Raw genomic sequence first — 15,046 nt, 5'->3', positions numbered from 1 at the left:
TTGGAAGAGATCTTAGAGCCTTGGAGGTCCAACCTTCTTCCCAAGGCAGGAAGTGTCCATTGGTTATGTTCCTAGAACCATAGAGTTGGAAGGGATCTTAGAGGCCTTGGAGGTCCAGTCTTCTTTTCAAGGCAGGAAGTGCCCACTGCCACATTCCTAGAACCATAGAATTGGAAGCGATCTTAGAGCCTTGGAGGTCCAACCTTCTTGTCAAGGCAGGAAGTGTCCATTGGTTATGTTCCTAGAACCATAGAGTTGGAAGGGATCTTAGAGGTCCCGCCTTCTTTTCAAGGCAGGAAGTGCCCACTGCCACATTCCTAGAACCATAGAGTTGGAAGGGATCATAGAGGCCTTAGAGGTCTAAACCTTGTTGTCAAGGCAGGAAGTGCCCATTGGTCACATCCTTAAAACCATAAAAGGGCCTTAGAGGTCCTCTAGTCCCACCTTCTTCCCAAGTGCCAACTGTCATATTGCTAGAACCATAGAGTTGGAAGGGATCTTAGAGGCCTTGGAGGTCCAGTCTTCTTTTCAAGGCAGGAAGTGCCCACTGCCACATTCCTAGAACCATAGAATTGGAAGAGATCTTAGAGCCTTGGAGGTCCAACCTTCTTGTCAAGGCAGGAAGTGTCCATTGGTTATGTTCCTAGAACCATAGAGTTGGAAGGGATCTTAGAGGTCCCGCCTTCTTTTCAAGGCAGGAAGTGCCCACTGCCACATTCCTAGAACCATAGAGTTGGAAGGGATCATAGAGACCTTAGAGGTCCAAACCTTCTTGTCAAGGCAGGAAATGCCCATTGGTCACATCCCTAAAACCATAAAAGGGCCTTAGAGGTCCTCTAGTCCAACCTTCTTCCCAAGTGCCAACTGTCATATTGCTAGAACCATAGAGTTGGAAGGGACTTAAGAGGTCCAACCCTTTGACCAAGGCAGGAAGTGCCAACTACTCCCATTCTTACCACAGAGTTGGGGAGGGACCTTAGCGGTCCAATCCTCTTCCCAAAGCAGGAAGTGCTCCTTGTCTCATTCCTAGAACCATCGAGTTGGGAGGGACCTTAGAGGTCCTCTAGTCCAACCCTCTTCTCAATAATCCTCTGAGCGTTCCCCGATAATCCAAACTTGGTTCAAAATCTTCTATGACACAGCCCCATGGTTGCTGAGGGCTTAAAGCTCTTCTCTGATTTCCCAGCTCTCTGAGCCAGGAAAATCCTCCTTATTTTGAGTTTGCTTCCCTATAACCCTCCTGCTTACACTATAATGGTTGGTTCAGTCCTTTCCCCTGGGATATAGCAATTAGACTTATATACCGCTTCATAGGGCTTTCAGCTCTCTCTAAGCGGTTTACAGAGTCAGCATATTGCCCCCAACAACAATCCGGGTCCTCATTTTACCCACCTCGGAAGGATGGAAGGCTGAGTCAACCCTGAGCCGGTGAGATTTGAACCGCTGAACTGCAGAGTTGCAGTCAGCTGAAGTAGCCTGCAGTGCTGCATTTAACCACTGTGCCACCTTGGCTCCCCTGATTGCACCTCCATCCATCAGCACCCTTCTCTCCCCCCCCCCCCCAAATCAGTGTTTCTATGCCAACCGATCAGTCTCCGGATACGCTTCAAGGTGCTAGTCGTCACTTATAAAGCCCTTCATGGTATTGGACCTGGGTACTTGAGAGACCGCCTGCTGCCAATTACCTCCCAAAGACCCATTAGATCTCACAGGGTTGGCCTCCTCCGGGTGCCATCTACCAGCCAATGCCACCTGGCTACTACCCGGGGGAGGGCCTTCTCTGTGGCAGCTCCAGCCCTCTGGAATGAACTCCCCGCAGGGATTCGGACCCTCACCTCTCTCCAGGCCTTCCGAAAAGCCGTCAAAACCTGGCTTTGCCGGCAGGCCTGGGGGTGATGAGTTCCCTCCCCTCTCGACATGTATGGCTGTGTGACTGTTGTCTACTTTTATTATCTGTATTTTGTCTTTTATGTTCCCCGTTTTTTTCCCCCCTTGAATTGTTCGCCGCCCTGAGTCCTCCCGGAGAAGGGCAGCATACAAATAATAAAATACAAATACAAATACAAGGCTACTTTTCAAAGCAGGAAGTGCCCACTGCCACATTCCTGGAACCATAGAGTTGGAAGGGATCATAGAGGCCTTAGAGGTCCAAACCTTGTTGTCAAGGCAGGAAGTGCCCATTGGTCACATCCCTAAAACCATAAAAGGGCCTTAAAGGTCCTCTAGTCCCACCTTCTTCCCAAGTGCCAACTGCCATATTGCTAGAACCATAGAGTTGGAAGGGACTTAAGAGGTCCAACCCTTTGACCAAGGCAGGAAGGGCCAACTACTCAACTAGTCAACTACTGGGACTACCAAGCCACGCCTACCCAGCTGGTCATTAGGGCAAAGAACCGGGTGTTAAATTATTTGAATCTCACCACTGGTTCGGGCTAACCCTCGGCGAGATCCTGAAGGGCAGGCCTTCTCCGTGCTAACTCCTCAGTTTCCTTCCCCAAGCCCATGGGCATCATGTCCATCCTGGAAGAGGAATGCATGTTCCCCAAGGCCACCGACATGACCTTCAAGGCCAAACTCTACGATAACCACCTGGGCAAGTCCGCCAACTTCGGCAAAGCCCGAGTCATCAAGGGCAAACCCGAAGCCCACTTTGCCCTGGGCCACTACGCCGGCACGGTGGACTACAACATCATCGGGTGGCTCCAGAAGAACAAGGACCCGCTCAACGAGACGGTGGTCGGGCTCTACCAGAAGTCGGCCCTGAAGCTCCTGGCCAACCTCTTTGCCAACTATACTGGATCGGATGCCCGTAAGGGAAAAAATGGGTGTGCGGTGGCGGGGGGGAGGATGGGGAGGAAACAGGAGATAAGAGAGGAGCGTGACCCGTCAAAACCGCGTTCTACAAAAGCGCGGTCGACGAAAGCGCGTATGTGACATCATCACTGCGCGACGAAAAAGATCGAAAAATTGAAATAAAAATAAAATTAAAATACATTAATTAAAATAAAGGTAAGGGTTAGGGTTAGGGTTAGGGTTAGGTTAAGGGTTAGGGTTAGGTTTAGAGCGTTAGCGTTACGTTTAGCGTTAGGTTAAGGGTTAGCGTTAGGTTTTTCGTTAGGTTAAGCGTTAGGTTTAGGGTTAGGTTTGGGGTAAGGTTTGGGGTTAGGTTTGGGGGGGTTAGGGTAAGGTTTTCGCTTTATTTTTACATTCTTCGATCTTTTTCGTCGCGCAGTGATGACGTCACATACGCGCTTTCGTCGACCGCGATTTTGTCTACCGCGGTTTTGTGGTGGAACCAGAGAGGAGGCCCCGATGCCTTTGGACCAACCTTCTGGTCTATGAGATTGAAGGCTATGAGGAGAAGGATCCATCTTCGCTCCTCAGCCTTCAGGAGTAGGGAGAATGGAAGCCCAGCGTGACTGTATGGAACGTGGGATGGACAGATGAGAGAGAGAGGAAGAGAGGGAGGGAGAGAGGGAGGGAGGAAGAGGGAGAGATGGAGGGGAAGGGAGAGAGCGAGGAAGAGTGGGAGGGGGAGGGAGAGAGGGAAGAAGGGAGAGGGAGGGAAGGGGGAAAAGGAGAGAGGGGGGAAGAGGAAGAGGGAGGGGAGAGAGGGAGGGAGTGGGGGAGGGAGAGAGGAAGAGAGGGAGGGAGAGGTAGAAAGAGGGAGGGGAAGGGAGAGAAAGACGAAGAGAGGGTGGGAAGGAGAGGGAGGGAGTGGGAGAGAGGGAAGAAGGGAGAGGGAAGGAAGGGGGGAGAGGGGGAAGAGGAAGAGGGAGGGAGGGAGGGAGAGGTAGGAAGAGGGAGAGAGGGAGGGGAAGGGAGAGAAAGGGAGGGTGGGAGGGAGAGGGAAGAAGGGAGAGAGGGAGAAGGGAAAGGAGAGAGGGGAAAGAGGAAGAGGGGGGAGAGAGGGGGAGGGAGAGAGGAAGAGAGGGAGGGAAGAAGGGAGAGGTAGGAAGAGAGAGGGGGAAGGGGAAAAAGAGGGGGAAGAGGAAGGGGGAGAGGGGGAGAGAGAGGAAGAGAAGGAGGGAGAGAAGGAGGGGGGATGGAGAGGGAGGGGAAGGGGAAAAAGGAGAGGGAAGAGGAAGAGGGAGGGAGGAAGGGGGAGAGAGGGAGAGAGAGGGAGAGAAGGAGGGAGAGGGGGGGAAGGGGAAAAGGAGAGAGAAGGGAAAGAGGGAGGGAGGAAGGGGGAGAGAGGGAGAGAGAGGAAGAGAAGGAGGGAGAGAAGGAGGGGGGATGGAGAGGGAGAGGAAGGGGAAAGGAGAGAGAAGGGAAAGAGGGAGGGAGGAAGGGGGAGAGAGGGAGAGAGAGGGAGAGAAGGAGGGAGAGGGAGGGGAAGGGGAAAAAGGAGAGGGGGAAGAGGAAGAGGGAGGGAGAGGGAGAGTGGAAGGGAGGGAGGGAGGGAGGGGGAGGGGAAGGGAGAGAGAGAGGAAGAGAAGGAGGGAGAGAAGGAGGGGAAGGGAAGGAGAGGGTGGGTGAGGGGAGGAGAGAGGGCGAGAGGGAAGGAAGGAGAGGCTGCTGTTCATGGTTCTCCCTCTCTCTTTCTCTTGGCAGCGCTGGAGTCCAAGGGGAAGGGGACTCATAAGAAGAAGGGCTCTTCCTTCCAGACGGTCTCGGCCTTGCACAGGGTAAGGAGACCCCAAACCTTGGTGGGAGGGGGCCCTCAGGGACCTTCGACAGAGGGGTCCTCTCGCTTGGACGCTCCCCTGTTCCTTCTGGACGGTCGCCGTCCATCCGAGGCCTCGTCTGATCTCGAGTTCGGGTGCCTTCTTCAGCCCTTGGTCTTCCTCTCTTCATTTTCCTTCCTTCCTTTTCCCACTCCTCCTCTCCCCTGTACTCCCTTCCTCTCTACTTTCCTTCCCTAACCCCTTCCTTCCTTCTTCCCTCTCTCCCTCCTCTCCTCCACTCTCCTTTCTTCCTCTGCCAACTTTTCCTTCTTTCTCTCCTCTAACTTTCCTCCATCTCCCTCCCTTTCCTTATCCATCCTCTCCTCCCTCTCTCCCTCCTTCCCTTATCCACTCTCTCATCTCATCTCCTCCTCTCCATCTCTCCCTCCTTCCCTTATCCATCCTCCCCTCCCACCCTCTCTCTCCTTCCCCTCCCTTATTCATCCTCTCCCTTCTCCTCCTCTCTTTCTCTATATTACTCCCTCCCTTCTTCCCTTCCCTTATCATCCTCCCTTCCCTCTCTCCCTCCTTCCCCTCCCTTATCCATCCTTTCCCCTCTCCTCCTTTCCTTCCTTTGTATTACTCCCTCCCTTCTTCCCTTCCCTTATCATCCTCCCTTCCCTCTCTCCCTCCTTCCCCTCCCTTATCCATCCTCTCCTCTCATCCCCTCCCTCCCCCCTTTCCCCTCCCTTATCCATCCTCTCCTCTCATCCCCCTCCCTCTCTCCCCCCTTTCCCCTCCCTTATCCATCCTCTCCCCTCCCTCCCTCCTTCCCCTCCCTTATCCATCCTCTCCTTCTTTCCTTCCTCTATATTACTCCCTCAATCCTTCCCTTCCCTTATCCATCCTCCTCTCCCTCTCTCCCCTTCCCCTCCCTTATCCATCCTCTCCCCTCTCCTCCTTTCCTTCCTCTATATTACTCCCTCCCTTCTTCCCTTCCCTTATCCTTCCTCCCCTCCCACCCACCCTCTCCTTCCCCTCCCTTATTCATCTTCTCCCCTCTCCTCCTCTCTTTCTCTATATTACTCCCTCCCTTCTTCCCTTCCCTTATCATCCTCCCCTCCCTCTCCCACTCCTTCTCCCTTATCCATCCTCTCCTCTCATCCCTTCCCCTCCTTCTCTCCCTTCTTCCCCTCCCTTATCCATCCTCTCCTCCTTTCCTTCCTTTATATTACTCCCTCCCTTCTTCCCTTCCCTTATCATCCTCCCTTCCCTCTCTCCCTCCTTCCCCTCCCTTATCCATCCTCTCCTCTCATCCCCTCCCTCCCCCCTTTCCCTTCCCTTATCCATCCTCTCCTCTCATCCCTTCCCCTCCCTCTCTCCCTCCTTCCCCTCCCTTATCCATCCTCTCCCCTCTCTCCCTCCTTCCCCTCCCTTATCCACCCTCTCCTTCTTTCCTTCCTCTATATTACTCCCTCCCTTCTTTCCTTCCCTTATCCATCCTCCTCTCCCTCTCTCCCTCCTTCCCCTCCCTTATCCATCCTTCCCTCTCCTCTCCTTCCTCTATATTACTCCCTCCCTCCCTCCTTCCCTTCCCTTATCCATCCTCTCCTCTCATCCCTTCCCCTCCCTCTCTCCCTCCTTCCCTTCCCTTATCCATCCACCCTCTCTGTTTATCTCCTTCCTTTCTTGCCTCGCCGAAATTCTTCCCCACCAACCTCTGTAAACCGTGGGCCCATTCTTGCATTTTCCCCCTTCCCCCCTCCCTTCCCCCACCCCTCCCTCAGCTTCCCCCGCAAACCCCTTCCTCCTCCTCCTCCTTTCCCTGTCAATGTAAAACTCCCGCTTTCCTTCTCTGCCCCCCACCCAGGAGAACCTCAACAAACTGATGACCAACCTGCGCTCCACCCACCCCCACTTCGTCCGCTGCATTATCCCCAACGAGACCAAAACGCCAGGTGAGACCACCCCCACCCACCCACCCCAGACCTCAAGCCCCTCCATGCCCGCTCATTTTCATCTAGCGACACTGGGTGTGTTGTGGCCCATCAGCGGCCAGCGGAGCTGACAGCAGATTCGGACAGTGAGGAGGTTGGGGAGGAAGATGGGCCAGTCCTGGAGTCTGGGGAAGGCTCTGAGGAGGGCTCTGTGTTGAGGCAGAGAGGGGGCCAGAGCCGTCCGACAGTTATCAGCTGCCTTCAGAGTCAGACATCAGTGAGTGTCAGCACTCCTCCATTAGATAATTAGGAAAGAAAACCACGAGACTCCATTGATAGAAATCAAGTGTACTTTTACTAATTATAAATGATCAGAAGCATAGCAAAGCGAAGACTGATTATTTAGGCGCGAAAGCAAATGATATATAGAATAACCCATTCCCCACCCCTTGGCATCCCAGTCACAGTCCAATCATAATTCTCCCAAGTGTCAGGTGTGAGATAACTTCGAAAGGCATCACCAAGATGGAATGTCGGTGCCGTTAGCCTTGGCGGGAAACCTCCTCCGCATGCGCAGTCAGACAGGCAGCAGAACTCCAGAATCTTCCTCCAGCACAATTAGTAATCCCCTCCCAAATACCATACGTTTCAATGGAGCCGAAGCAGCAGCAAAACAGAGGCTGACACTGAGGCAGAAGAACAGCTGGAGCCTGTTCCCAGTGTGCGCATGAGTCTGGGGAAGGCTCTGAGGAGGGCTCTGTGTCGGAGGCAGAGAGGGGGCCAGGGCCGTCCGACAGTTCTCATCTGCCTTCCAAGTCAGACATCAGTGAGGCAGAAGAACAGCTGGAGCCTGTTCCCAGTGTGCGCATGCACAGAGTTGCCAGACGACGGGAACGGCTAAAGAACAGGGGTCGACTTGGGAGGAAGGCCAGAAGTGGACGGTGAATGGCCCCTCCCAGAAGAAGTAAACTTCCAGGCCTGGGGGTGGCTGACTCTCCATCTGAGGGCTGACGGACAGCCCAGGCGCTGTCTCTGTCTCTGTCTCTCTCTCTCTCTCTCTGACAGCTCCATTCCCTCTTCCCCCTTGGAACTCCCAGGTTGCCCTGATGCTGATCCTGACTCCCACGCCTCCTCCCCCTCCTCTGATTCGGCTGCTGGAGGGGCTGGTGGCCGACACGCCACAACAGTAGTGTAGTGTAGTGCAGTGCAATGTAGAGTAGAGTAGAGTAGAGTAGGAGTAAAGTGGAATGGAATGGAACAAAACAGAATAGAATAGAATAGAGGTAAAGGTAAGAATAGAATTAAATATAGAATGGAATGGAACGGAATAGAATAGAATAAAATAGAATATGGAATGGAACGGAATGGAACAGAATAGAATATGGAATGGAATGGAATAGAATAGAATAGGAATATGGAATAGAATAGAATAGAATAGAATATGGAACAGAATGGAACGGAACAGAATAAAATATAGAATGGAATGGAATGGAATGGAACAGAATAGAATAGAATAGAATAGAATATGGAATGGAACGGAACGGAACAGAATAGAATATGGAATGGAATAGAATAGAATAGAATAGAATATGGAATAGAATAGAATAGAATATGGAACAGAATGGAACGGAAAAGAATAAAATATAAATGGAATGGAATAGAATAGAATAGAATATGGAATGGAACGGAACAGAACAGAACAGAACAGAATAGAATATAGAATGGAGTGGAATAGAATAGAATAGAATATGGAACGGAACAGAACAGAACAGAATAGAATATAGAATGGAATGGAATGGAATAGAATAGAATAGAATAGAATATGGAATGGAATAGAATATGGAATGGAATAGAATAGAATATGGAACAGAATGGAACGGAACAGAACAGAACAGAATAGAATATAGAATAGAATAGAATAGAATATGGAATAGAATATAATAGAATATGGAATAGAATAGAATAGAATAGAATATAGAATGGAATGGAATGGAATAATAACTTTATTGTCACTTTGAATGTACCCTAATCAGCATACATTAAAGTGAAATTTTGCTGCATTCAGCTCTCAAAGGGGTCCCTGCCTCCAATATACATTACATAGTATAACAGAATAAATAAATATATAAATAAATATATAACTAAATAAATAAATAGATAGAAGATAGATAGATAGATAGATAGATAGATAGATAGATGATACAGAATTATGCATATGCCCACATGTATGGTATGTCTGGTTATAACTGAACTGACAAGCCCAATGGATGGCATCCTGTTAGGAAAGGTCCCCTTGTCGTCTTTCCGATACTTCCTCAATGAGGACTGGCTTCTTACCAGCTGTTTCTCCATCTTCCACAGGGATGATAGACAATCCTTTGGTCATGCACCAGCTGCGTTGTAATGGAGTGTTGGAAGGGATCCGTATCTGCCGGAAAGGATTCCCTAACCGGATCCTCTATGGGGATTTCCGGCAAAGGTAAGCCCGGACTTCAGGAATTTGGGGATGGGCTTTTGAGACCCTTGGAAAAGCCATTAAAAAAAAAGATTAAAAAAACCCCATGACTTTCATTTCTATTTGGAAACCGTTTCTGGACTTTGTGCTCGAGGTGGGGAAAAACTTGGAAACCGTTTCTGGACTTTGTGCTCGAGGTGGGGAAAAACTTGGAAACCCTTTCTGGGCTTTGTGCTCGAGGTGGGGGAAAACTTGGAAACCCTTTCTGGACTTTGTGCTCGAGGTGGGGAAAAACTTGGAAACCCTTTCTGGACTTTGTGCTCGAGGTGGGGAAAAACTTGGAAACCCTTTCTGGACTTTGTGCCCGAGGTGGGGAAAAACTTGGAAACCCTTTCTGGACTTTGTGCTCGAGGTGGGGAAAAATCTGGAAACCATTTCTGGACTTTGTGCTCGAGGTGGGGAAAAACTTGGAAACCCTTTCTGGACTTTGTGCTCGAGGTCGGGAAAAACTTGGAAACCATTTCTGGACTTTGTGCTCGAGGTGGGGAAAAATCTGGAAACCGTTTCTGGACTTTGTGCTCGAGGTCGGGAAAAAACCTGGAAACCATTTCTGGACTTTGTGCTCGAGGTGGGGGGGAAATGAAAAAAACGAAACTTTGATTTTGGGGTTTACCGATTAGACAGGTTTGCTGTTATAGAAATGGCTACAGGCAGTCCTCGACTTACGACAACAATTGAGCCCCACTTTTTTGGTTGCTAAGTGAGACATTTGTCAAGTGAATTTTGCCCCATTTTTACAACCTTCCTTGCCACCGTTGTTAAGCAAATCCGTGCCATTGTTAAATTAGGAACACAGTTGTTAAGCGAATCTGGCGTCCCCCCCCCCCCCAATTGACTTGGCTTATCAGAAGGTCGCAAAAAGGGATCAGGTGGCCCAGGGACACTGCAACGGTCGTAAATGTAAGTCAGTTCTCAAGCATTGGAATTTTGACCAGGTGACAGTGGGGATGGCGCAGTAGTTGAAAATGTGAAAAATGGTCCTGTCACATTTTTTTCAGTGCTGTTGTAACTTCAAACGGTCACTAAAGGGACTGTTGTAAGTCAAGGACTAGTTGTATGTAAAAGTGAAAAGTGCCAAATATCTTGGCAGAAGATATTTCTTCAAAAAAATAGCATTTTTTGAACGAAAAATTCTGGTTTGCCAATTCTTTACCTTTGAATACATTTTATTTATTTCATTTTCATTTTCATTTTATACAATCACTTATATACTGTGCATAAAAAAAAAAAAGAGAAAAAAAAAACCCAACATGACACTTCATTCCCCCATACACCCTCTCTTCTCCCCCTCCAACTTTCATTTCACCCCTCCAGCATTCCCCTCTTCTACTTCCCTTCCCCCTCAGACATCTCCCCCTCCCTCCATCTCACCCTCCTTGCATTCCCTCTCACTCCCTCTTTACTTCTCCCTCCTCTTTCCCTCTTCTCCTCGCTTTGGTGTATCCATACATTTCAGTTTCTTTTAAAAGAGAAAAAGAAAAAAAGAAAAAAGAAAAACGAGCCGCAGTATACAAGTGAATTCTTATTGTTCTAAGAATTGAAACTGTAATTCCACCCTCCCCCCTCCCCCCTATAATCCCCCCTCCCTAACCCCCTTACGGCTTCGCAGGTCCCATACCCGGCATAATTCTTTAACAAGCATTTGAGTATAATAAGGCCAGCTAACTTTAAAATTATAAAAAATAAAATAAAAGTAAAGCCAAAGAAAAAAAAAAAGAGTAGTAAAAAAGAGTAGTAAAAAATACAAAATAAAAAAACACACACACACACACAAAAAGAAAGGAGAAACAAGAAGGGTCAATAAACCCACTACGTTAACACAGCTTCCCATTATCTGTAAATCTTAAACAATATAGCTCATTCCAAATTTCGGTTATTTTACTACTTGCAGGGTTTCAAACTGTATTAGAGCCAGGTAAGTTGATCAATTAGGATTCCCCAACTAAAAGTCTCATTGCTTTGTCTATCTATTCAGACCTTTAATTTATCTCTTTTTTATCCGAATATCCAAACCTTTCTATGAAACCATTAAACTCAAGTACTTCTTTCATTTTTCATTTCCAACACCTCCCTTTCTATCCTTACCCACCTCCACATGTAAATTTTTTTACCTTCCACCCTGCCTTTATCCATATCCACATATATATTTTATCCGCATCCATTGCTCCTCCCATATTTACTCCACTTTCCTGAAGACTCTCCGACCAATCTTTCTTGACCTTATATTGAAATAGCAACTCAAACAAACATCAGCTTGCATTCTGGCCCCAGGTAGTCTAATTAAGCTTTCGCTACCCTTCCCTCTCCCACGCGCCTCCCAACTCCGTTCGTCCCAGACCACAACTCAAAAAGATCGCAATCTCCGCTCTCCTCGCCCAGGAAAACAATTCATGCACAATTTGAGTTAGAGTTCAGACAAATCTTATATACAATATGTGTCCACAATCAGCAACGCTTCTTTCAGTCTCCATGTCCCACCATCGATACACAACCTTTCCATTTTATCCCAGACGGAAATCATAAAGCTTTAAGAACATCGCTAAGTCTTTATTCTTTAGTCTTCTGCCCTTCCGGAAGAGGAAAGCAGCACCCTCCGCCTTGTAGCCACGTGTCTCGCTGTTTGTCTTCTCCTTCTCCTTGTCTCTCCCCAGGTCCGGATGAATCAGGAAGTCCCGCCTTCAGGGTCTCATAGTAAAATTCTCGGGCTTCACAGAGAGAATTAATGTGGTGTTTTTGGTTGCCAAATGTAACTGTAATACCAGCTGGGACTTCCCATTTGTATGGAATCTGAGAATTTCTGAGTTCTTCGGTTAAGAAAGCGTACTCTCTCCTTGATCTTAATATTTGAGATGGTAACTCTTTAAAAACAATCAAGTCCTGTCCATCAATTCTCAACCTCTTGCTGTAAAGCCTCTGTATTATCTCATTTCTGGATTCCCTTGTGGTAAAGTATATAATTATGTCCCTCGGAAGCTGTCGCTGTTTTGCTACCCACGAATTCTGGCGGTAAATTCTTTGAATCTGCCAATCAAAGTTAAATCCCGGACTTCCCACCAAGCGGCTGAAAGCCTCAAAAAAGATCTGTTTCAAATTCTCCTGTTGGTTTTCACGCAATCCTCTAACTCTTATGGCAAAGGCAGTCTTATTATAATTTATCATGACAAGTTGTTTTTGAGCATTTTCAATTTCCTGTTGTAACGTTTGAATTTTGGATATCAAATTAAGATTAGTTTCTTCCAAAAGTTCCAATTTGTCCTCCGTTTCAGCAATATAATCTGTCATGACTGTCATTACTCCATATCCTTCTTTGCCTGAGCAATTTTAGCATCAAATTGATCATATAAATCCGATATCAGTTGATTAATTTCCTGTCTGAAATCATTAAGCGTTTTGAGAAGAAATTCTTGTGTTAACAAATCTCCCGTGGAGGGTGTAGGAGGCAAGGGCAGCGGCTTCATAGCAGTTTTTGGAGATATATTATTAAGGAAGCGCTTCTGTTTAGATTTGGGAGCCATTCCAGAGTAAAAATAAAAGACAAGCAATCAAGCGAGCCAAAAATCAAAGTCTCTGCTCCCCTCAGTTAATCTTTTAGCAATTAGTACGGAGAAGCCTTCAGGAGGGTAGGGCTGACTAAGTACGTCACATCAAACACAAAAGCTACGAGATCGCCATCTTGTGACGCAGCTAAAAAAGAAAGGGAGCCTTTTGCGAAATTGAAGCTGGTATTTTAGATAGTAATAGAAGAAATTCCTCAGGAATGGTCCCCGCCCGGATTGACTTTTAAATAGCTTAGCTTTGTCCTGGGGGGGGGGGGCAATCTGCCTAGGGCTGCAAAAAAGGCAGCGCGGAAAACTGGCCGGAGTAAAGGCTCAGCTAGTGTTGAACCTCTTCTCCATTCACAGCAAAAAAAAGGCTATGAATTACAAAGAGATCCTAACGACTGACCTTCTCCCTGCCCCTTTCTGCCAGAAAGGGGAGATATCTATAGATCTTATAAGATATACGAACCAGAATCCTGACAGGAGCTTCATTGAGCTCCCGACGGCGGCAGGCTCCTCCCCCCGAAGCCCGGTTTGCCAATTCTTTAAAAGGCTTAAGCTGTCCACATTCACTCAAATCTTCAATCCCGCCCACAAGTAGTCCTCGACATATGACCAAAAACCGAGCCCAGAACTTCCGTCACTAAGCAAAGCAGCTGTTAAGTCACTTTTGCTTCATTTCGAAATCTTTTCTGTCCCGGTCGTTAAGTGAATCATGCAAATCCAGCTTCCCCTGTTGGCTGTGCTTGTTGGACAGTCATCAGCAGTGATCACGTGACCGTCACAAATATGAATCGGTGGCCAAGCGGCCGAATTTGGATCACGTGACCATGGGGGCAGTCGTAAGTGTGAAAAAGCATCGCAAATCACTTTTTTCAGGGCTGCCGTAACTTTGAATGGTTGCTACATGAATCGTCGTAAGTCAAGGACTCCCAATATTAGGCTACCTGTTGTGGCCAGAGCCATATGCCAGTTATCGGCTGCCTTCAGAGTCAGACATCCGTGAGGCAGAAGAACAGCTGGAGCCTGTTCCCAGTGTGCTCATGCGCAGAATTGCCAGAGGAAGGGAACAGCTAAAGAACTGGGGTCGACTTGGGAGTAAGGCCACAGGTAGACGATGAATGGCCCCTCCCAGAGGAAATAGAAGAGGAGCGACAGGGGAGTGGAGTTTGCAGGAGGCCAATGAAGTTCCCTTCATTGGTTCGTGACTCTCCGAGACTCCTTGCCAGGTTTTGCAGGTATCATCCTGGCAGCTCTCCAAGCCAGATAAGGTCGGTGACTGTAAATCCTCCTTTGAAAGACTTTGCTAGATGTGAAGGAGCAGAATTCACAGTCAATGAATAAAACAGATTTTTTTGTCGGGACAAGGAGTTTGTTTCATGCTCTCAGGAAACCTCGGGCAGAACACTCCCCGGCTGAGAAGAGGAACTTACGGCCCTTCCTTGTTTTCTTTTTGAGGTACCGCATTCTGAACCCGGCAGCCATTCCAGAGGGTCAGTTCATCGACAGCCGGAAGGGGGCAGAGAAACTCCTGGGCTCCCTGGACATCGACCACAGCCAATACAAATTTGGACACACCAAGGTGAGTAAACAATTGAAAGACTCCATTGCTTGGGAAAGGATGATGGGCTTCATTCTACTCTGTTTCCCCTGAAAATAAGACCTCCCTGGCAGTGGCGTGTTGCTCTTACCGTCGTTACCGCTTCGCTGCTCGTGGTCTGTTCATGCAGGCACCTGACGTGCGCTGTGCACACGCATGTACATTCTAGCGCCCTTGCAACACCCAGCTGCTTGACGGAGGTAGCACAGGGGCTGCATGCTGTGCGCGCATGTGCAATTGGCCCGGTTGCTTCAAAAATAGGTATGGGACGTGGGCGCCCCCCCCCCCAAACGAGCCACTGTACCAGTACAATGGACACTGCTCCTGACTACTACTGGTACAGTCGTACCAGGCTGTACCGGCTGAAACCCACCACTGCTCCCCGGATAATAAGCCCAATCTAATATAATCTAATATAATAAGGCTTTTGAGTGCATGTGCCAAAATAAGCCCTCCCCCCAAAATAAGCCCCCCCTAAAATATTTAAATGCATTCGTAGCCGGTCCCCGCCATTTCCTGGATGGGGAACATGCCCCATGCACCCCACATGCACCTGTCATCCCCACGGAACAGCCTCACGAAGGCTACTCCCGTAAACCCTATGTCAACTCCCCCGTGTCATGGTCGAAAGGAGGGGGAGTACATGTCACACATAGTGTTGGTTGAAGTTGGATCTCAGGTTACTGCAGCCGGCTTGGGAGGGGTGCATCTTACAGGGGAACATGATCATGACGCAGACTGAGGGGAGGGAAGGAACAGGGGTAAAGTTTGGAAGAAAATCAAGGAAAGCACAGGCTTGACTGCGAACAGATATTGCCTAATGGAGCACCTAATAAATCACTGGTTTT

The 15,046-nt window shown here is 48.5% G+C and overlaps 1 protein-coding gene across 1 annotated transcript in view; it reads left to right on the top strand.

Moving 5' to 3' along the window:
• Positions 1 to 15,046, top strand: part of LOC116522039 (myosin-7-like) — a 73,869-nt gene that overhangs the window by 26,767 nt on the left and 32,056 nt on the right. Inside the window, 5 exon segments of the mRNA XM_032236624.1 lie at positions 2,500 to 2,809; positions 4,555 to 4,628; positions 6,478 to 6,565; positions 8,906 to 9,023; positions 14,057 to 14,180. Of these exon segments, the coding sequence (XP_032092515.1) occupies positions 2,500 to 2,809; positions 4,555 to 4,628; positions 6,478 to 6,565; positions 8,906 to 9,023; positions 14,057 to 14,180 (714 nt within the window).

This window comes from Thamnophis elegans, chromosome Z (genome assembly GCF_009769535.1).
Source record: "Thamnophis elegans isolate rThaEle1 chromosome Z, rThaEle1.pri, whole genome shotgun sequence".
Taxonomy (NCBI): Eukaryota; Metazoa; Chordata; class Lepidosauria; order Squamata; family Colubridae; genus Thamnophis; species Thamnophis elegans.
Note: the sequence above shows the minus strand (reverse complement) of the source record. Positions and strands in the feature narration are given on the sequence as shown.